Genomic DNA, 25,815 nt, shown 5'->3' with positions numbered 1-25,815 from the left:
GACCACTATTGAGAGAGAAAAAAGAGAGAACGATACCCAAATTATGGGCAAGAGGAACACCATTGTAAGGCTCTGAACCTCTTCATGGAGAGGCAGACCAAACCAATATTATCAATAAAGGCTTCTAATGTTTCTCCCCCTAATCCTGAGTACTTATTTTCGTTTTCTTCATTTGGTTCAACGGATTATTACGATTTGCTATGATTTTCCCGTGATTTATTTATATTGTTTTATACTCATAAGGTATGTAATAACTTTTGAGTCAAACAACTCTAATTAAGTAAGAATAATGGGATTCCAACATCGCACCAGATTGTAATTTATTTTAATTTGCACGTGGACTAACGATATCCAATAGGTTGAATCTTTTTGGATCTACGTGCCAATTACTGTTCTGACCATTTATACGTTACGTTCAGATTAAATTCAGGGAATATTATATAAGTAAATAAGTAATTCGGATGTTAAATTAAGCTCGAGAAGATACAAAATTTTGTAAGGTTGTTTCGGTATAAGGGTAGCTAGCTAGCTTACAAAATTGCAGTTAATTATTAAAGGTGGCTTAGGGTGAAAACAAAGAGGGTAAAAGAGTTAACAGAACTCAAAGGGGTTTTGAATAAAGCCATCTTTTTCAATTTCAAGGGAAGTTTGTTTGTCGATGAAAGTTTGTTTGGCTTTAGCTATTGTTGAAGTTAATGACTTTGCTTAATTTAATCAGTTAATTCCTTTTCTAAGTTAGTTGGAGACTCTTCGTTCTTATGTTCCTATCCTTGTTCACTTGTCTCTAGAACTTTAATTTGTCATGGCCCTCGAAATATTCGCAACGAAAAACAAAAACAAAAACAAAAAAAGAGGGAAGAAAAAAAGAGAGAGAAACTGGATTTTATACATCAATTATAAGATGTTCACATATAATTGTTGTACAAGAGCAAATTTTTCAGACATATTTTGTTGAGATGTAGAGTTTCACCCAATTTTATACCCTTCGTGTTTCATTTTATATGAACCTATGGCAAGTGAAATAAAGTTTTTTTTACCATGATTTTGTACATACTTTTTATAATATTTTGAATTATTAGCTGTTGTGACTTATACAAGACTTTTTATATAATTTCTAACTATGTAAATTTTACTTCAATTTTTTTTTAAAATTCTATGTCTGATTCACACAAAAAGTAGTCAATTTAATGCTCATACTTCGAAAAGATTCACATAAACTGAAAGTATGATCTAGTGTCGCGATCTTTTGCTTGAACTGTGGTAGATTTTTTTGTTAAAAAATATTTGCTTTAAATTAATAGTAGGCATTATTATAGATGAATTATTGCGAGTGATACTCTGTATTTATATATTTAAAGTTTTATTTGTTGTGTTTAAAAAGATGTCACAAGATATCACCACACCACAGCTTAAAAAGAAACCCTAAACATCCGGTATTTTTATGTGTATAGCTATAGTTAACTACTTTCCGGTTGTATAAACCCCAATAAGCATGCAAGTAGGTTTAAACAGGTGACCAAATAGAGAAAAACACAAAATGAATATAAATGTTCTCCTTAAAAATAAATACTAAGCAGGATGGAGGTCAAGTTAGGGGGTGGGTGTGTTAGTTGAGTTGGGTAACCATTGAATACATGTATAGGCAATTGTATAAATTAGCTCACCTTACAAAAACCATAGCTATTAAATTATTAATTCTATAAACAAAGAAAAAAGACGAAAAATACTATAATCGTTCTTTATACACTTTTCACTGCTCATAGTTGCAATGCGTCAAGCTAATATTGAAGACTTGAATCAATTAATGCATGCGATGACAACTACCAAAATGTGCTAGTATATTTGGTAGGTTATTAATTTCTTGCTTTAATTTCAGGTTAAAGTCCTATGAGCTGCGGCAGAGCAAGGTGGCCAGAAGAGGGTTCAGCTGAACCCCTTTTGTCGAAAATCAATTATATATAATGTTAATTAGAGGCGGAGCTAAGATTTGAACTTTATGGCTTCAGGATTATAATCTTTTTAAGTTACTGGGTTCTAAATTAATAAATTATACATATTCAATGAATTTTCTAAGTAGGCGTTTGGACTTAAGAATTGTAAAATTCCAAAAAATTGTGGAAAAAAATTTTCAAGTGAAAATGGTATTTGAAATTTAGAGTTGTGTTTGGACATAAATTTCAGTTTGGGTTGTTTTTGAAGTTTTGTGAGTGAAAATTTTGAAAAACAGCTTTTTGGAGTTTTTCAATTTTTCGAAAATTTCCAAAATGCATCTTCAAGTGAAAATTGGAAATTTTATGAGCAAACGCTGATTTCGAATAAAATGAAATTTTTTTTGGAAAAAAAGAAAAAAAAAATTATGTCCAAACGGACTCTAAGACAAATGCATAGTTTGAACAAAAGCTATTGGGTTCGGCGGAACCCGCATAACGCACTCTGCCTCCGCCCCTGATGTTAATACATACACACACACCCATACACATACACACGCGCGCGCGCACACATATAGAAAGAGGGGGGAGGAGAGCGAGAGAGCTTCTTCTCTTTTTTTTTTTTTTTTAATTTTTTGAATCTCCTTGATAAAAATCCTGTTTTCCTCACTGTCCATGAGTAAACGTAACTTTAAAAAAATATATCTAGAGCAGCTACATAGTACATGGTTTTAGTATATTAAAGACAAGTTATAATATTGCCATTGGCAACTTAAAAAGGTTTACTAAACATTTCTGAATTTTGTATACGAATAAGACGAGTATGTTACTGTAATACACCTCTTCGATTGATCCAAAACAAACGCACCTATTAATGTAGGTAAATTCCATTAGAAGAGACATGATTTGTGCTGTAAGTAATAATTTTGATTTAATTAATCAGCATGATATTGGCTTTTGTGATCCCGTAATTTCATATACCTGCTTTAAGCTCCACGCTTGGGTATTCTCTGAAATAAATAATAAATAAACAAAATAAAAAATACTGTTAAAAACAATAGTAATAAAATACTAAGAGTAAGTTATTAAGCAATCATATAATTTTACCTTATCCTGTCATTATAGTATCATAATCAATTTTCAGGGTACAAGCCATAAAGGCTAAAAGCACAAGTTTTCACTGCGTTTCCTTTTTTATCACTTCGAAAATGCACTACAGTGGTACGACAGTTATGCTCGCAAATCTTTCCTTCAGGTCCCACTTTCTCTCTCTCTTTCTCTCTCTCCTCCGCGTATATTTTCGTCGGACGTTCGTAACGGTCATATTTTCCGATATATCTTTCTCTCTCTAAAAACTACCAATGTAATAATCTCTACACATAAATACACGCATTAATATACATAATTTTCCGCTTAATCTTCGTAGTTTGCACTGATTACTCTATAAATTCAGCTGAATTTTTGGAGAATTAGGGTTTTAAGATAGTGAAATGAAAAGTTTCCGGAGAGATGTGAAGATTGTGTGAGAGTAGCAATGGTAGCTGCCGTATCAACAACGAAGCTAAATCCTAAGGTTACGTCGAATTGTTCGAGTTATCAGAATCCGAAAAGGCCGCCATTGTTGCCTTCAGAAGCTGAGAATAATGGACGTTCTAGAAGACCGAAAACCAAAGAGGTTAGTTCTCGGTACCTTTCGACTTCTTCTTCATCTTCCGTCTCAACGACGTCGTCGAATAATACTTCGACTACTTACTCTTCGTCGTCAAACTCCGTTGCCTCATTGCGGAGTCAATCGCCGATGCTGACTAGGAAGGTTCGACCGGTTGCGACGCCGGTTCGGGATCCCGGTTCGGTTAAACGGTCCCAATCAGTGGACCGGAGACGGCCTGTGACGCCTGTATCAACAGAGACGTCTACTGCGGCAAAGCAGCTATTGAATTCCAGTAGGAGCTTATCCGTTTCGTTTCAAGGTGAGTCATTATCTATACCTGTCCGTAAAGCAAAACCTGCTCCTGCAACGAACAATCTTGGTAGTACTGTAAGGAAGGGTACGCCGGAGAGAAGGAAAGTCACGGCGGAGTTTGTCACGCCGGAGAGGGGGAAAATTGCGGCAGCTGCAGAGTTACTTAAGCCGGTGAGAGGAGATCGGACTGAAAATGTAAAGCCGAGTGATCAGCATAGGTGGCCGGGGAGGTCAAAGTCACTGAATTCAAGTTTTCTTACACGAAGCATGGATTGTGGTACTACTGACGAGCCAAAATTTGGATCTGAAAGTGTCATTAAGTCATCGATGAAATCGGTAATTGGCATATATCACAGAGCTAGAATTGAAAGTAAATTGAAACCTCAAAGTGTTAATGATGAGATTGATATGAAGTCAGCTTATGGATCAACTATATCTGTTGATGCATTGGCTTCAGATAGTGAAAGTGTCTCTTCAGGGAGTACTACAGGTGTCCATGATGGTCCAATTGTGACTCAAGGGCGAGGAGGTCCACGAGGTATAGTTGTGCCTGCTAGGTTTTGGCAAGAGACTAACAACAGGATCCGACGAGGGTCAGAACTTGGTTCTTCTGTGGAGAAAAATGGTACATTGAAATTAATGACTCCTTCAAAGCAAATTGGTAATAAGAAGTTTCTGATTGATAGCCCCACAACATCACCTCGGGGTGTCCCAGCTTCTAAAGGTTTATCTTCTCCTCGAGGGGGTCTAAGACCAGCGTCACCAAATAAGGCATTGATATCTCCTTTAAGAAGGATGCCAAGTCCTACAATAACAAGAAATGGTATTATGGGTTCAATATCTAATAATTCATGCATCATGCCCTCAATTTCGAATTTTGCTGCTGATGCAAGAAGAGGGAAGGTAGGGGAGAACCGGATAGTTGATGCACATGAATTAAGGCTTTTATATAATCGTCACCTTCAATGGCGATTCGTCAATGCGCGAGCAGAAGCTGCACTAAAGGCACAGACAACAACAGCGGAGGTAAAACTTTTTAACATGCTTTTCATTCTCTAAATTTTGCTGATGACGAGTTCATATACAATTTGTTTTTTGTTCAACAATTTACAAAGAACCGGAAACATCATCTTGGATTTTATTATCAGTTGCGAACCTTTGTAATGAGTGATATTTGTGGAAATGAAATCAATCTATCAACTATGGCTCAATTCCAAATTAGTTGAGGTTGGATTTATGGTCTATATCTATTCCACCTAATTTAGCTCATTTAATTCCAATACTGGTAAAGCTAAGAGTAATTAGAGAGATGAAAATTTGCCATTAATGGTGAAGGATTATCTCGGATCAAATTAAATAAGGAGAGTATATGAGGAATTCAGTTCACGGTTTAGATGAAGTGCACTAGAAATACCAGTAGACTAAAACTTAGGAGATTCACTTTTCTGTTTCAATTTTCAAGTAGATATAGAAATACCTCAACCAGCGGTGGTGTGGTTATACTGTTCAAAGTACGTGATTGAACGGGATAATAAATATATCTTTCTTTCTTATCTATAACATCCTATACTTGAGGATTAGTTCCTATTCAGGGTTTTCTCTGATTTGATGATTTATCCCAGGGGAATAGTTAATACCGGTATAAACTCCAATACTTAATAAATACATGATACGCGTTGTTCTTTTTTACTTGGAACGTTAATTGCTAAGCAGACATGTTTTGCGTATGTTGAATCAAAGCCTAAGACAGTAATTTCTTCTTAAACTTATTCACTTACTTTCACATGTAAATGTAATAAAATCACGTATCATTCTTAACAATGTGAAAAACCAAACTTCAAATTTTAGAATGAAAACTGTAAAATGTGTAGCCACAGTTCATTGTCGAGTTAAATTTAAAATACAAATCAACCCGCATTAGTGTAAGTTTCTTCTACCCAGGAATTTACAGTGTAAACAGAAACTCAGTTGTGGTTTATATTAGAATCTGTGAAGATTTGGTGTCAATAATGTGAAATTGTCTTTTTTACCAGAGGAACCTGTACAATGCTTGGTTAACTACTTTAAAATTGCGGCATTCTGTTAAGTCCAAAAGAATTCAGCTGCTGCTGTTGCGGCAAAATGTGAAGCTATATTCCATCCTCAAAGGACAAGTAAGCCCTCTTTTCAGTTCTTTTTCTCTTCAAACCAAATTATTTTCAGACATATAGATAGACATCAAAAGGATGCTTTTATAGATACACATACATCGATGAGATAACCACTTCTTGCTTGTAGATCCACAAAGTCATGTATGCATTTGAAAAGGAAAAACAAGAAACAAAGATGAAAAGAATAAAAGTTTACTCGCTATGTAGGAAGAAAACTGAAGGCCGGGGGGTTTGGGGAGGGGGCAATGACATGGAAATTATTGGAGTAAATACATGATGTTTGGTTGATTTGCTGTTAACTGGTGGATAATATATTGTTGAAGGAAAAACCTCTGCCAATTTCATTTATTATGCGCCCTGTTATATCTCAAATTGGTGTTCATGATGCACCTGAGGTGTACCTGCTGCCTAAGTTGGCTGATAATTTTTTATTTGGTGTGAAATGAAAAGTATATATACTTTGTTTGATTTCGTATACTAGCTTTTATATTGTTTACTTGATTTGTTTATTTTTTGTTTATAAATAAACTTCAACCTTCACTTATTGTCATTTTCTCTTTTATGGACAAATTCAGGGGCCGTGTTTGGATAGTTGGAGTATGATTGATGGAGATCATCGCAATGCATTGTCAGGAGCTATATGTGCTCTGGAAGCCAGCACTAGTCGTCTCCCTGTTGTGGAAGGAGCTAGGGTACTTTTTCCTTTTCATTCTAATTGAAATGATCTTTTATGCAAATTCTGATTGCATTCTTTTACCTATTGATATTAGTCTTTCAGGAATAATGGTTTCCGGTTCTATTATCTGCAGGCAGAAGTTCAAAATGTGAAAGATTCAATTTCTTCAGCCGTTGATGTGATGCAGGCAATGGGATCCTCAATGTGTTCTTTGCTTCCAAAGGTAATTATTCTTTCTTTGAATGATCAAATGTAAATGCTCGGGGTTCTTTCTGGTTATGGCTAATAGACTAGTATCGGTTTTCAAGGGGGTGAGGGGAAAGAAGGCTGTGAACTCTCCCAATTTGCATAGCCACCTATTTTTACTAGGATGTGTCTTACCTGCTATGCGAAAGTTGTACTCTAATGCATAAAGAATATCTACACTGGTCAACTGCATGCTTTCTTGTGTTCTAACTTGCTTAGAAAGCATTTAAAATCAGTAAAATATGATCTATCTGTTTTCAACGGGGTGAGGGGAAGGAAGGAGGTTGTGAACTCTCCCAATTTGCATAGCCACCTATTTTTACTAGGGTGTGTCTTATCTGCGATGAGAAAGTGGTACTCTAGTGCATACAAAATATCTATACTGGTCAACTGCATGCTTTCTTGTGTCCTAGCTTGCTTAGCAAGCATTTAAAACCAGTAAAAGATGATAAAACCGAGGTGCGCAATAATAGTAGGTCTTACTAGAATAATTTCAAATTACTTTTAAAGTTTTGTTTAGTTTGGTGTTTTCTCTTCTTTTCTTTTTTTCTTTTTTTTCCTCTTTTCCCCCTTGAAGTTTATCTATGTTTTTTTGCACAAGACTAAGAAGCCGGGGAAAGAAAGCACGCAGAGAGATGCTTGCTATCATTTTTTTTTTTACCTTAAGTTTGTGCAATCTTGTTAGAAGTCCTGGCAACTAAGGTTGGGACCTAGAAGTCGAGGAAGTCGGAATAAAGATAAGGGTGACCAGGTTTCAAAGCCAAAAAACTGGTGACGTCTTTCCATATGCAAAAGTTTTGGTGGGAAGAGTTACCCGATATATGTACAGGTGGGAGATATTGGAATGGGGGGAAATCGTCAAGGTGTGTGCAAGTTGATCCGAACTCCGCCATAATTAAAAAGATCGTCTTAATAGTCCTGCAAATATTCCCTAACAAAGGAAAAAATGTGTTGCCTCAACCATGGAGAATCTGTTTCAACATGTGAAAGTGTTCCTAAACAATATGCGGTAGCACTTATTTTGTTGCAGAAATGCATTAAATGAAGAATGAGAGCTAAATTGTTTATAGAAAAGCGGGACCCTTACCACTGTTTTGGAAGGTGTTTGGGGCATGTCCTAAGGCGCCTCGTTGGCAGAACATCCTGAGACAAGTGAGGTAGGTACCGCCCCATCACTTGGGCATACGCCGCCAGTGCACCTCATGCCTCAAGAACGATGTGATGCTTGGAAATATCAGTTTAAAATCTGAAAATATTAACCTCAGTGCCAGATGGGATGAGGTTTGGGTGAAAGATAAAGGGTTGATTGTTATGACAAGGAAGAAGGCAAAAGATTTGAGTGTAAGTGGAGGAAGAAACAGAAGCAAAGAAGTCCTCGTGGGAGGACGAATGAGGTCTGGGTGAAAGATAAAGGGTTGATTGCATGTCCTAAGGCGCCTCGTTGGCAGAACATCCTGAGACAAGTGAGGTAGGTACCGCCCCATCACTTGGGCATACGCCGCCAGTGCACCTCATGCCTCAAGAACAATGTGATGCTTGGAAATATCAGTTTAAAATCTGAAAATATTAACCTCAGTGCCAGATGGGATGAGGTTTGGGTGAAAGATAAAGGGTTGATTGTTATGACAAGGAAGAAGGCAAAAGATTTGAGTGTAAGTGGAGGAAGAAACAGAAGCAAAGAAGTCCTCGTGGGAGGACGGATGAGGTCTGGGTGAAAGATAAAGGGTTGATTGTTATGACAAGGAAGAAGGCAAAAGATTTGAGTGTAAGTGGAGGAAGAAACAGAAGCAAAGAAGTCCTCGTGGGAGGACCTTCTGTAACAGCCCAACCCGCTAGTGATATTGTCCGCTCTGGGCCTAGGCCCTCACTGGTTTAAAATGCGTCACTAGGGTCTAAGGCTTGTTAACTTATATACCCAGCATCCCTCTTGTGTTTTGCCGATGTGGGACTCTGTCTAAAGTCTGGAGTGTTACATACCATATGTAACACCCCAGCCCGCTAACCCAGAGTGGACAATATCACTAGCGGGCTGGATTGTTACAGATGGTATTAAAGCCACTCTTGTGTCAGCCTTGCCGATGGTGGGTCAGAGTTCAACTGAGTTTAGGCAAATCCCGATTAGGCGGGACAAACCTCAGTGCTGAGTCTAGGCGAATCCCATGCGGTTGGGCAAACCTCAGCGTCCTGTGTATGTAACACCCCGGACTTTAGACAGAGTCACACATCGGCAAAACACAAGAGGGATGTTGGGTGTATAAGTTAACAAGCCTTTAAGCCCTAGTGACGCGTTTTAAACCTATGAGGGCCTAGGCCCAGAGCGGACTATATCACTAGCGGGCTGGGCCCTAGTGACGCGTTTTAAACCTGTGAGGGCCTAGGCCCAGAGCGGACAATATCACTAGCAGGCTGGGCTGTTACACCTTGGTTACGCATATTGACTAGCTATGGAGAAAGACAATTAAATATGAAGCGATTGGAGATAACAACAAACTTTCCTTCAGGCCTTTGAGAGACTTTTTTCTGTTTTATCCCGAGATTCAATAAGAAGGGCCGTCTAAGTGTAGGCTAGTAGGTTCAGTGGAAGTTAATTTTATCAGGAAGTAAGAAGGTAGTATTAACTATCTATACAGAAAGGCAATTAAAACTGAGTTAGAAGTGATTGGAGATGGATAAAGGAAGGTAATACTAACTAGCTATGGAGAATGTTGAGTTGTGTCCCACATCGGTGGTTTTATGGGTATCTTGGTCTCCTTATATGGTCTTGGTCAATCCTCACCTCACAAGCTAGCTTTTGGGGTTGAGTTAGGCCCAAGGTTCATTCTTATCAGAGAACGGCAATTAGAACTGAGTAAGAAGCCAGTGGAGGTGGCTACAACAAACTCTCCTTCAAGCCTTTGAGAGAATTTTTCCTGTTTTAACATCTGAGAATGTCAATGAGAAGTGTCTTTTAAGTGTAGGCTTGTAGCTTTATTGGGAAGGTAATTTTATCAGGAAGTGTTACGAATAAAGTGAAGATAGCATAGTTATCTTTTGAGTTGAATTAATTGGATTTTGGAATGAAATACTTTCTTGATAAGTCCCACCTGCAATTCGATCTAAGTGGATCACAGACAACGGACTATTTTGCCTAGTTTGGTCCTAAATTGGTCGTACAATTCATTTTGGTCAAATCATCTCAATACATTTTACTGATCAAAGAAGAATCTAAAGAATCTTTAAAGAAATGAAATTAGTATTTGATAAGAAAGATTTACTGTTTGTGAAACTTTGCTAAAGAAACTAGCATTTTCCCTCCAATTTTGTGTGCTTCATATATATATANNNNATATATATATATATATTCATATATATATATATATATATATATATATATATATATATATATATATATATATATAAAATCTTGCAATTCTTGTACGATTTCTACAATACTTATGATCTTTGAAATTTTTTGTAATTTGTAAAATATCAAAATGTAAATTTCACTGATCTTATGCCCTTTCTCTCAGGTATATTAGATAAAACTCTAGTCTCGCACCACATCCTTTTAAACATTGGCGCACTTGCAAAGTCTCTAGTGTATTCCTGTGCGATCTTGCTACTTCTTTGCAATGCTACTGTTTTAGGTTTATTTAACTTATGCTGTAATGACTGACGAATTCACAAAAGAAAAGGATTGTGATTGACCAGCCTTGATCTTTGATTCACATTATGAACTCAACTTAACCTTCAAATGTTTGTGATAAACTTGTTGTGAGCTGTAGAAAATATCGAGAAGACAATCAATCAACCAGCAACTAAGCCTTAATCCCAAACGAGGTGGAGTCTGTAAACAAAATACAAAATTCTACCCAACTTAGTCAAACAGTCAAAGGGTTATTTAGATGGTCATGGTCTTGATTTTAGATGGGTATCTCTATCTCAGAGGTAACTGAAATGACAAATTTAAGTAAAATTGAGTAAAAAAGCATACCATCTGAAGCAGACTAAAAGCCATGCATGAAGAATAACAATGGATTGAGGGAAGACAGCTATGCTATGGATGATACGTAAAAATCACAAAGACACATAAAAATATGTAAATAAATACTAACAGATAAAACAGAATGGAGAAACATCCAAAATAGTGTATAGCTTTTTGAGTGAAAGTCAAAGTAAACCTCAAATGTGAGTTTGAGTGCAAATTGAGTTATTTCCGTTATTCTTCAGCAAACAAATACTTCCATAGTCAACTATCCTAGTCCTGTATTCGATTTGCTTGAGTCCCTTCCATCCATTTCTTCGAGTCATTGTTCCACACAGCTGCACCTCTCCCTTTTTGCCAAAAAATGATGTATCATTTTTCTTTCCCCACTTTGGTGGAATTCATTTACGTAAATCCCTAAAATAAGCATCATTTTTTGTCCTCTCTTTGGTATAGTTTTTTTTTTGCAAAACATCCCGGTGCATGATATTGTTGCTTTCTGTATATGGTTGAATGATATGAGCTGGGACTAATTCCAGCATTAAGTTTTCTTTACAAACTTTCTGCTCTGTTTTTTTTTTTTTTTTTTTTTTTTTTTTTTTTTTTTTTTTTTTTTTTGCAGCTGTACTTTCTCAGAGAGCATCTCTATCGTTTATTCTCAAAAAAGAGAACATCTCTATCGTTGAGTTTAGGAGTGATCTTGATGGTTTTTTACAAATGTGTTTTTTGTGAAATTCATTTACATGATTTGTTAAATGCTGATACAGCTGAGTTTAGCTAGAATGACACCATTGAAATAGACGGGGCATTACACTACCAAGAAATAACATTTTACCCATTCACAAGCTGCAAAAATGCAGCTCCCAATCAACAAATTGTCTTGTTGTGACATTGTTATTAACTGGTTGTGGATCATTACTTGTCCTATAACTTTTGTTAGATGAGGTATCTGCTGTAACATTCTCGTTTAGTCAGTTTAGAGTGTAGGAATATTCATCCTTAGTGCTTGCAGCTGGAATTTTCATTCTTATTTCTGGATCAGTAAAGCAAAAGGCTTAGTTCTTGAATATCAAACCTGCTTTTCTTGTTATCTGTTCATTTCTCAAGGATTCTGATCAGAGTTTGCCTAGTACTCAACTTATCGTCTCAGTTAAAAGTCCAAACTTCCTTCTAGTTTGTCGGTGCACATCCCCTTGGATTGCTTTAACAAGGTTAATTATATATGTGCACAGGTAGAGCAGGTGGATTCTATGGTATATGAGCTTGCAGATGTAGTTGGTAACGAGCGTGCTTTACTTGACCATTGTAACGATCTCTTGTCATCACTGACAGCTCTACAGGTAAAGCTGAATTTCCTTTATACCTAAAGCTCTTGAAGGAAACCATTTGAGAAATGATCATTTCTATGTTGCCCTTGAGTTGAATAGTGTGCTTTTCAGGAGTCATACTTCATATCAAACGATCTATTCTAAACTGAAAAAAGTTTGTAAAACAGGTGAAGGAATGTAGCCTGAGGACACATTTATTACAACTAAAAGACACGGTTTCTTGCTCAACAACAGAAGTGTAACGCTGATCTTTTTGACTGCTTAACGGAAACACTAACATCAAAGGAAGCTCTTCTTTAACCCAAGTGATGGTGATATGACAAATTGGTTTCTTTTATAGCTAGAGTTACCTGATTCAGGCTTGTGGAATGCTGCAGTAATTGCATTTTGTATGCATCGTGAGTAGGAAATTGCTGCTTTTATGTTTCATAGCAGCGCTTATATCTTCGGCTTTTAGCTTCAGGAACATTTATAGATGTATATATACTTCCATCTTTAAAAGTAATCCCTTCAATGATAAGTTGGATAAAGTAATAAATGGGAGATCTTTGAACACGCGTTGGTAACTTTTGAAACTTTTCATACAAGGAATTGTAGAATCAGCGTTTAACGGAAGTAATAAAATAAGGTAATTTGTTCAAAAGAAAACTAAATTACGAGCGGTTAATAAATTAAATACATATGGGTTAGTTCTTTATTAAAATACATACATAACAAGCCTTATGAAATTTGCAGAAATCTTTCATTTATGCTTTATGTTTTCCGTATCTAATCTTCTAACCACCCAATCGGTAGTCCCGTCACTAGAATATTCAAATGATAAGATACTTTGCAAGTGTAGACACTTAAATGTGAATGGTTGCTTTAATTTATGGCATTATCAAGTAGTGGTTAATAAAAATAAGTGTGTTTAAGGAAAAAGAGTCCATTTTTCCTGGGTAGCCGCCAGCTTGTACCAGCTTGTTTTCATGCTCCAAGACTGAGGCTGCCCCAGAAATAGCATTGGAATTAGTAGAAGCGGATCCAAGATTTTAAATTCTATGACTTCAAGATTTCGATTTTAACTATTGAACCGATCACCTTGTATGAGTTATGGGTTCGTAGCTCAATTTTTTCAATAGTTTTAGTGATTGTATACCGTCTAGAGTAAAAGTTATGCGTTCAATTGAACCCATAACTAAACCGTTGGTACGCCCTTGGGGAATAGGTGCTTTCGGATTGAAAGCTGGGTTTGCTAAAACTTGATGTATAATCTTGTTGCAGTTAAGGTTTCCAACATTTTTTAAAACTTTTGTCTTTTGTATTTTGCTTAATTAGGCATAAATCCAAGTACCTGGAGATTACGGGTTCGAGTTTCTTGCAGAAATGCAGGGTAAGGCTGCGTACAATAGACCCTTATGGTCCAGTCCTTCCCCGAATCCTGCCCTCTAGGCATAAATCCAAGTAATTGACCCTAAACTTTTAATAACTCGTATTATTTTATACGATGATATTGACTAGACATTGAGCCTAAAATGCTAAATTTGAACTATATTTAGCACCTTTTTTGTATAATTGAGGGAATTCATTATGCGCTGATTTGGGAAGAGGAAAAAATACAAGAGTTTAACCACATATCTCAACCATGGTCAAGTGTTTGTGGAGAATAGAAAACAAAACAGAGGGACCTACCCAAGCGGATGCGGCGAGAGGCAACCGCTAGCGAATCTGCTTTTGTCCGAATAGAAGGAGGAAGTAAATTCAAGTGACGTGGTTCCCACTGCTGAAGGTGGGAAGCTAAAATGTGGACCCCATGCTGATGTGTACCGCATGTCTTTTGAATAGGCTTTTCTCTCTCCCACTTCTCCTTTCTCTCTTTCAACCCTTTTTCAATTCTTCCCTTCCCAAAAGGCACATGTATATATCATCCCAACATAATAATTAGCTTTGCTTACAAAAATTCACATATTTAAAGCCTATACTACTACTATATAAATTGTTGCCACATTACCAAACGAACAAAAGAAAAACGCGGGAAAGGATTACTCTTTCTATTCCATTGATGTGACGTAAGTTTAAAGAAGAAACAGATATTTGAAATTTATGATATTAAACATGTTATCACGGAGAAAAAACGTTAATGCGTAACTAACCGGAGACGATAATATGTCCTCAAGAAATAGGGATTGGAAATGGGTATATGTGAGAGCTGTTTCAGAATTAATAGGTTATAATTCATCTTTTGTTACTTTAAAAATTGTGAGAAAAAACGTTGCAAAAGATAAAAAGATAACATTTTACTTATTTAGATATATTAATAAGGAACACGGGCGAAGCTTCAAGCACCTACAGCCAAACAAGAATGTTCAATTGAACAGCCTTCGCCAGAAAATTAATGTATACATAGGTCAATTTCTATTATTAGAGTACAATACTTTGTTCCTTTCCCTTGGATTGAAGTTTGTTTTTATAAATGAACTTTATGGATACATTTGCATGTTGACTATCTATTGGTTGTGATGAAAGGTGGTCCTTTGATGGAGCTTTGGCAGATTTTTGATGTTCTCCACTTATATATGAGTTCTTTCCATCTTCAATGTATAACCCTTTTATGTATGCAATTAGTTGAGTGTGACTGTAAGTGATGAGATTTGTATAGTTCTCTATATATTATGATGGTCTCATTTACCTCTTTATTGTGACAGCTCATGCTTAAGCTTTCAATAAGTCCATGATTACGAATTTACTTTATGTGTCGAATACCCAATTGGAGACTTGGAGTAATCCTTATTCAACTTGGGAGACTTTTAGGTTTAGTTGTGCGTTACTACGATTAAAACATAACCCTTTATCTTTGAGCACGCACTTAATTGGTAAAGTAGGAAAAAACTAGTGTAAACTTAGGAAAATTATCAACTATGTCCATTTATAGGTAGCTCATTACAAAAATTGGCCAATTGATAAAATATTACTAATATTAGCCAATTAGCTATTTGTAGCAAAACAATATCAAATGTTTACTTTGTTTTGAGTGGGTGTTATTAGAATAGATTGGGCACAACTTAAGGAGCTTGAATATCAATTTTGGGATGATTTGGTGAAGCTTTGAGGTGGTTTGAATTGAAAATTCCGTAAAAACTGAACATGAAAAATATGATATGTGTATCACATTGTGTATCATTTGTGTATCACATATGTATCATATTTGTATCTATTGTGTATCACATGTATATCCATGTATACCTGTGTGTGAGATACATGCGTGATGCATGTTTGATATATGTGTCGCAGAAGACTTTTTTGAACTCGATTTAATTATGAATTTTGATACAAAACCAGTCCAAATAACCTCCAATCCTCCTCAAATTTTGTATATTGACTTACCTATATATTTTCAATGAATTTCAACTATACCCATTGAAAAAGTTCCTTTTTTGTTTAGATTTTTGGAATATTGTATATTTTTTGTATTTCATCACCTTATTTACTACCTCGTCCATAAAATTTCCTTTCGGTCTTGTATCTAGTGTTGCTAATCACGCTTAAAAATATGGAAGGTGATTTTTGCATGTGATTCTTTGAGAGAAAGAACCCTATTATTTGGTTTTTCAATTTTTGTTGGCTAGTTTTGGTAAGTCTATGATTAATGGCTAGAGGTTGGTAAGTTGAGATTTGTTTGGGACATTTGTGTAAGTTTCCCGTAAACTTATTCTATAAGAAGTTTCACAAAACTAAATACATTAATAAGAAATATTTATAGTTATGCAAATATTATTAGTTTGATCACATTTAACGTTCATTATACCAAAAAGGAAATTAAACATGTAAATCCTCAATTTGAGAGGTGAGAGTTGAGACTTAAACCTGAGCTCATAGGGTTTTCAACTCAATTTATTCTACTAGGTCACACTATTTGGTGCTACTCAAGCTATCTAGTATCTATCTTACTACTACACTTTATATAGAAAATATTTACAGTATCTATTATACTGACTGTGAATATATTTTCCTTTTGGTAAGTAGTACTTAGTACTCTTGTATTTAGTGAATAAAGCTAATGTATGTTACTTCTTGGATGATATAATATATATGGTTACAATCAAAAGGAGAATTATTACAAACTTAATTGATTGTGTAAAATAAAAGTAATTGGAGCACTATAATGTTTTGCAAGAGACTGAAAATTAGTGCATAATATGTAACAACACCACAATCATATAAGACGAAATAAAAAGTATTAAGTCATGTTTTATTTCATTCATATTTATTCAGCCAAAAAAAGATACGTCAGTATTACACAGCAACGTCTCAACCAAGTTAGGGAATTGACTCAAGATCTCTAATATTTAGAGATCAATTACAGTTTCCGATTAAATTCCAACTGAGTTCAAACTCAAAACATCAAACTCAACTGGAAATTAACTATTATTATTTCTACTTCTAATTAAGTCTCTCAAACGAAGAGATTAAGAAGTTTTGGCTCTTTATTACCACTATCCAAACCCAGTGACACATCCGATAACTCAGTCTCCGAACCTATGGACGACGTCGTATTAAATCTCTTCTCCAAACCGACCCACTCCGTTGTATCGGTGTGATCCGATCCATCAATGAATGATCCGGATTTGTTTGAGAACTGGTTTGGAGTATCCCACGCGCCGCCGCTGCGGAAGGATTCGAAGGTCTCGTCCATGTAAGGCGTAGGAGTGAGAATTCCGGCAAAAACTGGCCGTAGATTGCCACCAACGAGAACCGTCTCCACCGCCTTTTGACACACGTGCCAGTTACCCGTCGATAACAGCCCAACCGCACCGGTCACCGGATTCACCGTCCGCCCGCACGCTTCGAACAACAGCGATTTAAACAAAGCTGTTAGAAAAGTTCATCAATTTATCAGCCAGGTATATATCCATTTTCCTTTTCTTTTTTTTTTTTCAGAAAATAAAACTCAATAAAATAAAAAAGGAAATTCGTATTAGGGGCGTGTTTGGTAGCAGTACCAGGTCTTCGATTTTCGGGAACAGCGGAGATGAAAGCCATGAGATCGCTACGGCCAAAAAACTTGGAAACAAAAAGAGTAGCGTTACCTTGAGCGCGAGGATCATCAATCCCATCCAAACACGCCCTTAAGGTACAATTGTCACTGCATCTTCTTCGTAATACTCTACAACCATTGCAGCTCATTTTTTCTAGGAGAGAACTATATTTTCTATATCAAAGTCCACCTTTCTTCACACTAGGGTCTACGAGTAGAGAGAAATGGGTAAGCGATATAATATAGACAAGTGAAGGAGAAAGAATAACTATGGTTAAGCAAGTGTGGTTAGTGTAGTAGAATACAGTGGCTCTACTGTATCCAAAAGCAGATTTAGAATTTTATGTTCGTTAATGTTTCAAGTACTATAAGTATTAAGTAGGAGTACTTTTTACCTAATAATAAAGCACAACTCGACAATATTTTTTATTCTTTGGTAGTGTTGAAAGGACACGAAGTTCAAGATTTTTTTTCACAAACATGCCATATAGAGATATATTAATCTCTTCGCGACAAATTAAAAAGAAATTTGTCACATAAAATGATTGAGAGGAAATAACTATGTAGAAAATGATTTGCAATATTATATTTGTTGCCATAAAGTTCATATGTGGCTCTGTAGCATCAAAGGATGTAGTTTAACAGTTGATAAAGTTAAAATAAAATCACACTAGATCATAATTCGAATTTTAATAAAACAAAAATTAGATGGTTTATTTTTGTTTCTAAATTTGTGCAAAATTATTCAATACTTGTACCAATAAGAGGATGCGAATACAATAGTTGCTCGAAGGGGAGCTTTAGAGCAATGGTAAAATTGTTTTTGTGTGATCTATATGTCACGAGTTCGAGCCGTGGAAGCAGCCATTAATGCTTGTATTAAGGTATGAGGAAAAAAAGGAATATGAAGCGTCTACATTTTTTTTCCTATCGTGCTCCAAAGTTTGGGTTCGAACGGCTCCGTGTCTCCGCAACTTTACATCTCAATTTAGAACCTCTACCATTGGATATTTGGATTAATGGATTCTCCCTTTCTTTTGTTACTTTATTATCACGAGATGACATTTGACTCTTATTGTCCTTTTATTTGTACTACTGGCCTACTTTCTATTCATCCAATAGATCAACTTGAAGGTGTTTTAAGTTGGTAATCTCTTACACCATTCCTTTATTTCTTCGATTTGCTTGTTAGAACTTAAGAATAATTCTCTTTTGTCCTGCTTCAATTGCCAAGAACAACTCATAATGCTTACTCAACTTTTGAGGTGTGACATTTGGTCCTCCTGAAGTTGTTAATGCAAATATTAAAAGTTACATTACAAAAATATATTACTTTGTTCGTCTCATCTATATATATATATATATATATATATATATATATATATATATCTTTTTTCTCCTTTTTTTTTTAATTTAAAGACCTATTTTTTGATTTATGTCCTATATTAAATAATTCAAAAGTCACCTTCTTAAAAAGAAGATGTGATTAATGTGGAGTATTAAACATTAGTAAANGGAGCTTTTGGACAGCAGTAGGAGCATTGGGAGCTGACTTCAGTCCAGAGATTCCCGAGGTAGCCTTGCTGACGTCCGCATGGCCCGGAGTCTCTCTTATCCTTGTTTTTCGTTTGATTTCCTTTGTATCGGATCAGACAGTACTGTGTTTTTATTCAGACTTTGTATTTAGCATTCTGTAGAAGTTCGTGAGTTAGTGACACCAGATCTGGGCAGAGATGTATTTGAGCTTCCGCACTTGGTTTCAGTTATTTATGTTTTGAGACTTCCGCTTTTATATTAATTGCCTCATCTTTCTTTATATTGTTGATGTTGTCAAGAGAGGTATTAAATTAATTGGCTTGCCTAGCTCCTATTAGTAGGCGCCATCACGACTCCCGAGGGTGGAAAATCCGGATCGTGACAATATATATGCAAGAGGAGCTAGAGCCGGAATGCACTTTAACAAGGCATTGAAATGGCTTCTCTTGCAACAACTTTGTTTTGCTTACCATGGTTTGAGCCATCTTTATGTCAAAGTCATTAGAGCGAAAAAAAATCTATGCTAAGGTATGTTAGACTTCTATCCTTTAATTTTTTTTCTTTTTTTCCCGGACAAGTAAATACACTACATGTTTTAGATACTTGAAATACTTCTATTTTAAACTTTACAATTATGAAATCGAAGAGAACTTTGGGGCTGAAATATATATATATATATATATATATATATATATATATATATAAAAGTTTAAATATTCCTTGATGTTTCCTTGCACTNATATATATATATATATATATATATCTTGATGTTTTCTTGCACTTCTCATAAAATATTTAAAGTCTCTCAAATGCCTAAAGTTCTATTGCATCCTTTACTTTCTATATGGATATTCTTCGGATAACACTATCACTTGAATGAACAAAATAATTTTAACATTTATGCATCAACAAGAATGAAAACTAAAACAAATGAAATAATAAATATTCAGAACTATTTCTACTCAAACCTTTCTCATACCTTGTAATAAAAAAGTTAAATCAACGTATTACAACGCCAACTTTTCATATTCCTTTTTAATGGAATAAAAATTAAAAAGAAACTTTTGATTCTCAAAATTTATCTCTTTCTTTCCTCCATCCTCCGTCCCCTACTTTTTTTCTTTGTTCATATTTGTTAATTGATTTGGTTAATTCAAAATAAAGATGATTTTAGAAATTGTTACAAAATCGTAGAGAATTTAATATTTTCATTGTTGTCCATATGTGTTTATGTACAAAAAACTGATTGCAACTTAAATTGTCATTCTTTTTCTTAATTTTCTTCACTTTGGGCTTATGAGTGGTAATATATTTTTATACATGTGACGTTGCATTTAAGCACTGTGATGGGTATTTAAAAAATATGGACAGGTCAAAGGACGTAAATTATTAAAAGCCAGTGTTAACCACATCCGACAATGAGACAGGATGAAACTCCGAAGTATGCATTTGTTAGCTCGAAGATGACATAAAAAAACATATAACAAAAGCCAAGCCAAGTGACAAAGATACTATATGGTGCCAAATACTGTGCATCGCTTCCAAGATAAAACTTCTCAAAACATTAATTGGGAAGATTCAGATGATTTGTATTGGGACTATCATCAGTTGTGTATAAGCAAGAATACCATGATATTTTCTTTTTAGTAAAGCTTTTGTTTTTATTGTCATATTAATTTTACTTTCTTACGTTTTTATGATGTAAAAGTATGGATTAATTTTTATTTTATTTTTTTTGCTTATCAACAACTAATTTTTTTTTATATTGTATCTCTTTTTTATTTATCAGTGAATTTACTAAATCTACCTTTCAAAAAATATTTTTAATGACCTCGCGAAGCGTGGTCAAATTCACTAGTCTCTCTCTCTCTCTCTCTCTCTCTCTCTCTATATATATATATATATATATATATATATATATATATATATATATATGTGGGAATAGGCAAGGTGACTTGGCATCTCTCTTTGGCCAAGGATGCTATTTATCTTTTTTCTCCTTTTTTTGCCTTTTCCTCTTATTTTTATTTAAGTAAATTAGATCCATAATAGATTGAGTCTCTTTGATTGCCCACTTTTATTGTACTCTTTAAACCATTCAGTTTTAAAACTCCAAAAGTCAACTTCTGAAACCTTACTCTACCGTTTCAATACTTCCTTCTTCCCCTATAATTGCTTATTAATTGATATATTAACATATGATGTTTTGTGCTTATTTGGCTTATATATTCAGCCCCATTACCAGCCAACAAAAGCAAATTTAGGAATGAAGGTTAGTATATAGCAAACACTTCTATGAGTTCTTTGGAAAGGTATGGATTTTTGGTGCTTTGGAATAAAGTAAAGCTGTAAAATTATGTGTTTTTTGTTATCGGGGATGCCTTTTATCTTTTGTTCTATTTTAAGAATTTTTTAGGTTTTGCTTTAAATACTTAGGTTCTGGATATATAATTGTTATTACGAGCAATTGCGCAATGAAGAGATAAGTTGTGGCGATTTGGAGATGTAAAGACTGCGCCAAGGTAGTGCTTATACATTGAGTTAATACTCTCTATAATTAATTAATCTTCTTCATTTTCTCCTTTTTTGAAATAGCATCGTACGCGGTAATATAATTTTTTATGATATGTCTGCGGAGTTGTGAGAACATATTTTGCAATTTGAATAACACCTTGATTTAGCTATCGTGGAAAAGTGGATATATTCTAAGAAAATTATTGTCGTTTCATCTTTGATTGCACTTGAATTTTAGAGTACTCTATTTCAAGGAAAAAATTTATTATCTTCATTTTCTTTTCTATATACGTCTATTACCCAAGGTAATTTTCTGATTGTGATTCATCTAGAATATTGATATATTAACCCGAACTTGTGTTGAAGTTGAGATTTTTATTGCAGGACTAACAAGTGATGCAAAGATTTTATCCTCATTAAAATGTAAGAGTAAATATAAAATTTATAACTACTATTATTATTATATTATTATATTACAATAAATAAAATATATTATTTATAAATAGCATTTAGCCGTAATTAAATGCAAAGAATTTAACGTGAAACTCCAGAAGTCTCTAATTAATACTTTTTCTCATCTTCTCTTCTCCAATGTTTTCATATATGAATTTGATTGAAATTTCAAAAGTATATATATATATATATATATATATATATATATATATATATATATATATATATATATATATATNNTTGTCTATATTAGTTTTAATTTCTTACGTTTTTATGATGTAAATGTAAAGATTTTTTTTTTTTTTTTTTTTTTTTTTTGCTTATCAACAACTAAATTTTTTTTATATTGTATCTTTTTCATTTATCGGTGAATTTACTAAATCTACTTTATAAAAAATATTTTTAATGACCGCGCGAAGCATGGTCAGATTCACTAGTTTTACATGATAATATTTGACTGAGACTTATGTATTATATAAGTAGTTGTAACGAAATATTAATTGAAAAAGAAGTATGATAAGAAAAACATCCCATCAAAATTTACAATTGAAAAGTTTGAAGAATTTGAGTCCTTAGAAATTGTGCAAATTACATAAAAATGAAATAATGTAAAAAGTTTTAGGACGTCCAAAATGAAAAACATTGTTATCTTAATTGGGACGTGGATTGAGTTAAATGTTAAAGGTCGCTTTTAGGTAAAAATTACGATTAGGCAAGACAATGTGAGAGATCATATTTGAGAAGCCAAAGCTAAAGGTGATTTAAGTACTCAAAAAACCTTAGGTAGTCATACAATTAAACACGATATTTCGAAGTGATTTTGAAGCTCTTGTTTGGGTGCTTACTTTTTATCATAGATTGATGCAAATCCTTTTTTTTTTTTTTTGTAAGTTGATATTGTGTATACATAAGCTACTTTCTTCTGGTGTTTTATTGTAATTTCTTACAATTTAGCTAATTGAGATAATTAAAATAAGAGCTAGACTACACCTAATGATATTTCTCAGCTCCTCACCTTTTGATCTGAAATTTTTCATAAACGCTCAACTTATCCAGATAATTGTTTATTATTCATGTCAGATATATTCATTTGTCATATTCATACGGAATTGATTGAAATGAAAATAAGAATAAAAAAGATTCTCTGTGAAGAAGGTAAGTAAAAGCCGCAATGTTTTTAGTGGTTATTGGGTTGGGTTGAGTAGGAAGTGACTCGATCGTCATGGTAGAAATGACACCAGGTAGACATTTTAGAGAACCGCTATTTAAAAATTAGTCAGTGTATCCTGAATTTCAAATTTTCAGTTTAATTTTTTTATGACATAAAGATCTGAAGTTTAAATAAGTAGACAAAATAAGTACTGGCTAATTTATAAATAGCAGTCCTAAAAATAGCTATTTGTGTACTTTCCCCTTGTTCATTCGGCTTGATGAGTACTTTCCTTTGATAATTCTTCTAGTTTTCGTTTGCGTTGAAAAAAAAAAACGAATTAACTTAAGTAGTTGTCTACTCATGCATTTAAACTTAAAATGGCCGATGGAGTATAATATATGTATAACCTCTATTATATGTGTATAATCGTTTATAATCATTGTATAATTTATATATACTGGCTGGAAAAAGTAAATATTAAATTTAACCGGCTATTATGTAAAGAGTCCATCTAGTTTTCATTTGCAACTGACTAATAGTCGGGCCAACTTTGTTTACAATTGAACTGGGCTCGTCCAAACTATTATGCCAAACAATGGCCGGATGATTAAGCTAGCGTTTCGACATAGATTTGGTTGAAACTTGAAAAAATAATTTTTGAAGTAGTTTTGAAAAATAATTTTTGGAAGTTGAAATTATATTTCGACATGCATTTTGTTTGAAAAAATTTGAAGTTTTGTGAGTGGGAGAACAAGTTTCACCCAAAAACTACCCTAAACTAGATTTTGGGAACTTGAAAAATAATTTCAGAAAATTTTTAAAAATAGATCATTAATCTATGAACAAACAATGTTTTCAAAAAAGATTTGAAAAAAAGTTGCCAAAACCTATGGCCAAACGGGAGCTAAGAAACGACATATTTGAAATAAATCTCTAGCCCACCAAATTTATAATCCAATGGCCAAACGGCCCAGACCCTCTTTTTGGTAAACAATTGTGTAGTTGGATTTATTTTGGGAGTTTTTCTTGTATATATCATATTTACCTCTTTTCTTTAGGTTCTGTAGTTTTTAATAAGGATTAGTTACCTCCTATAGTAAAGGTTGATACCTTATTTATTTTAAATAAATACCATTTTAAAAGATTATATTCCAACTACCTTTTGATTTTTTATAGCCAAATATCTATTTGATGGTCACCTCCTACCCTTAAGCCATAAAATAAGCTTTATATTATTTTTCTCTCTCATATCCCCTCAAATTCCTCATATCCCCTACCCCATATCTATTTTCCCTCTCTCTCTCTCTCTCTCTCTCTCTCTCTCTCTTTACTTCTCGATGTCTTCTCCTCCGCTGATCCACATATTAGGCATGGTGATGATGACCCGAACGAGAGTCTAGAATAATTCCTGCACTAACCAACTTCTGGATCTTGTTCATCACAAGGGGGTTCTTCATATGTTCCTGTGCAGCTTTGGGTTCTCCTGGAAATCAACTAATACCTGCTCGAGAACACGACATTCAAATCACAATATCGAGGCGTGCTTCAATATTACTACCAATATTATATTATACCAAACTTTACCTGTCTCCAGTATACACGGGGCAGCAGATTTTGATGATTTTAATATTTAATATATCAATGTATCTCGCTGTATTTCATTGTATTCATTGTCTTTTTTTATTGTATTTTAATGTATCTCGCTGTATTCTATGTATTTCATTGTATTCATTGTCTTTTTTTTCATTGTATTTCAATGTATCCCGTTGTATTCTATGTATTTTATTGTATTCACTGTTTCTCTACATTCCATGAATGTATTCATATATTTTTTTAATTAATATAATTTATGTATTCAGATGTATTATATAATTTCTCTGAAGATTGCTATGTTTTTGGAGTATTTTTCGGTTGAGAATCTTTTTTATAACTGGAAATACAAATTTTGTGTGTTATAATTGAGTTTGTTGAGTTATATTAGGAGTCTAGTATGTTAATTGATTCACTTTCCGTTTAAAAACAGTGTAATCCCCTATTTCACGCCGTGAATACAGTCGAATATAGTCGAATGTCTAGCTGTAATCCCATGTTTCACGCCATGAATACAGTCTAATACACTCGAATACAAAAATATGTCTAGCTGTAATCCCCTGTTTCACGCCTAGAAATGCTATTGTATTCATGAATACAGTAGCTTTAATACATCGAATACACTCTAAAAAATCTGAAAATATAGCTACAGAAAGTAATATAGTAAATGGTAGCTACAACTAGCTAATAACCACTAAAACATAGTGGTTTCTGAATGTTTCTCTTTTAATAAGTAGCTAGATTTTTCTTACAAATTATATATATTTCTCCCTTAGAAGGCTCTCACCCTATTATTAGTCCATTCAATTAAATCATTTTCTTTTTTTGCCTCTCCTCTCTCCTTTTTTTTCCTTTCCCTAATTTCTTTTGTTTGTTTGCCTAACTCACTCATCCATAAATTGGTCCATTCGAAGACCAAATATACATATGATTCCCGAGTATATATACATACAACTTTTTTTTTTAAGATTTTATGATTTGTGTGGATTGGACGTTCTTTTAAGTGATTGAGAATATCCTTTGGAGTTTATCTCAATTTTGAGGGAGATTGGTTAAGTATAGAGTTGGTTTTAGGTGAAAATTCATAGTGAAACTCGGAAAAGAAGAAGTTACAGGAAATGTATGATGATTGTATAATAGTTGTATTATACTTGTATCTGATATATCAATACCTAAAACATAATTGTATCATAAACATATCATACTTGTACCACAGTTGTATCTAACTTGTATTTGATACATTAATACCTAAAACAATATATGATACAATACTAATACAATTCTCGTACATTTATAACTG

General features: G+C 34.1%; 2 protein-coding genes across 4 annotated transcripts; one reads left to right on the top strand and one right to left on the bottom strand.

Moving 5' to 3' along the window:
• The first annotated feature begins 3,145 nt into the window (after positions 1–3,145).
• LOC109206472 (QWRF motif-containing protein 2-like) lies at positions 3,146–12,810 on the top strand. The gene is made up of 6 exons (XM_019369294.1): positions 3,146–4,917; positions 5,925–6,044; positions 6,617–6,733; positions 6,851–6,940; positions 12,160–12,267; positions 12,423–12,810. Exons 1-6 carry the CDS (start codon positions 3,463–3,465, stop codon positions 12,495–12,497), a joined length of 1,965 nt encoding a protein of 654 aa, XP_019224839.1. The 5' UTR covers positions 3,146–3,462; the 3' UTR covers positions 12,498–12,810.
• Positions 12,811–16,455: 3,645 nt separating this feature from the next.
• LOC109206471 (LOB domain-containing protein 38-like) lies at positions 16,456–17,882 on the bottom strand. 3 transcript variants are annotated; one of them, XM_019369292.1, is made up of 2 exons: positions 17,235–17,882; positions 16,456–17,076 (listed from the first exon to the last, which is right to left on the bottom strand). In XM_019369292.1, exons 1-2 carry the CDS (start codon positions 17,416–17,418, stop codon positions 16,688–16,690), a joined length of 573 nt encoding a protein of 190 aa, XP_019224837.1. In that variant the 5' UTR covers positions 17,419–17,882; the 3' UTR covers positions 16,456–16,687. The 3 variants fall into 3 exon arrangements, with proteins under 3 accessions (XP_019224837.1, XP_019224838.1, XP_019224836.1); XM_019369293.1 differs by having other exon boundaries at positions 16,456–17,103; positions 17,322–17,880; XM_019369291.1 differs by having other exon boundaries at positions 16,456–17,103; positions 17,235–17,768.
• Positions 17,883–25,815: the final 7,933 nt, after the last annotated feature.

The sequence above is a fragment of the Nicotiana attenuata genome, unplaced genomic scaffold (assembly GCF_001879085.1).
Source record: "Nicotiana attenuata strain UT unplaced genomic scaffold, NIATTr2, whole genome shotgun sequence".
Taxonomy (NCBI): domain Eukaryota; kingdom Viridiplantae; phylum Streptophyta; class Magnoliopsida; order Solanales; family Solanaceae; genus Nicotiana; species Nicotiana attenuata.
Note: the sequence above shows the minus strand (reverse complement) of the source record. Positions and strands in the feature narration are given on the sequence as shown.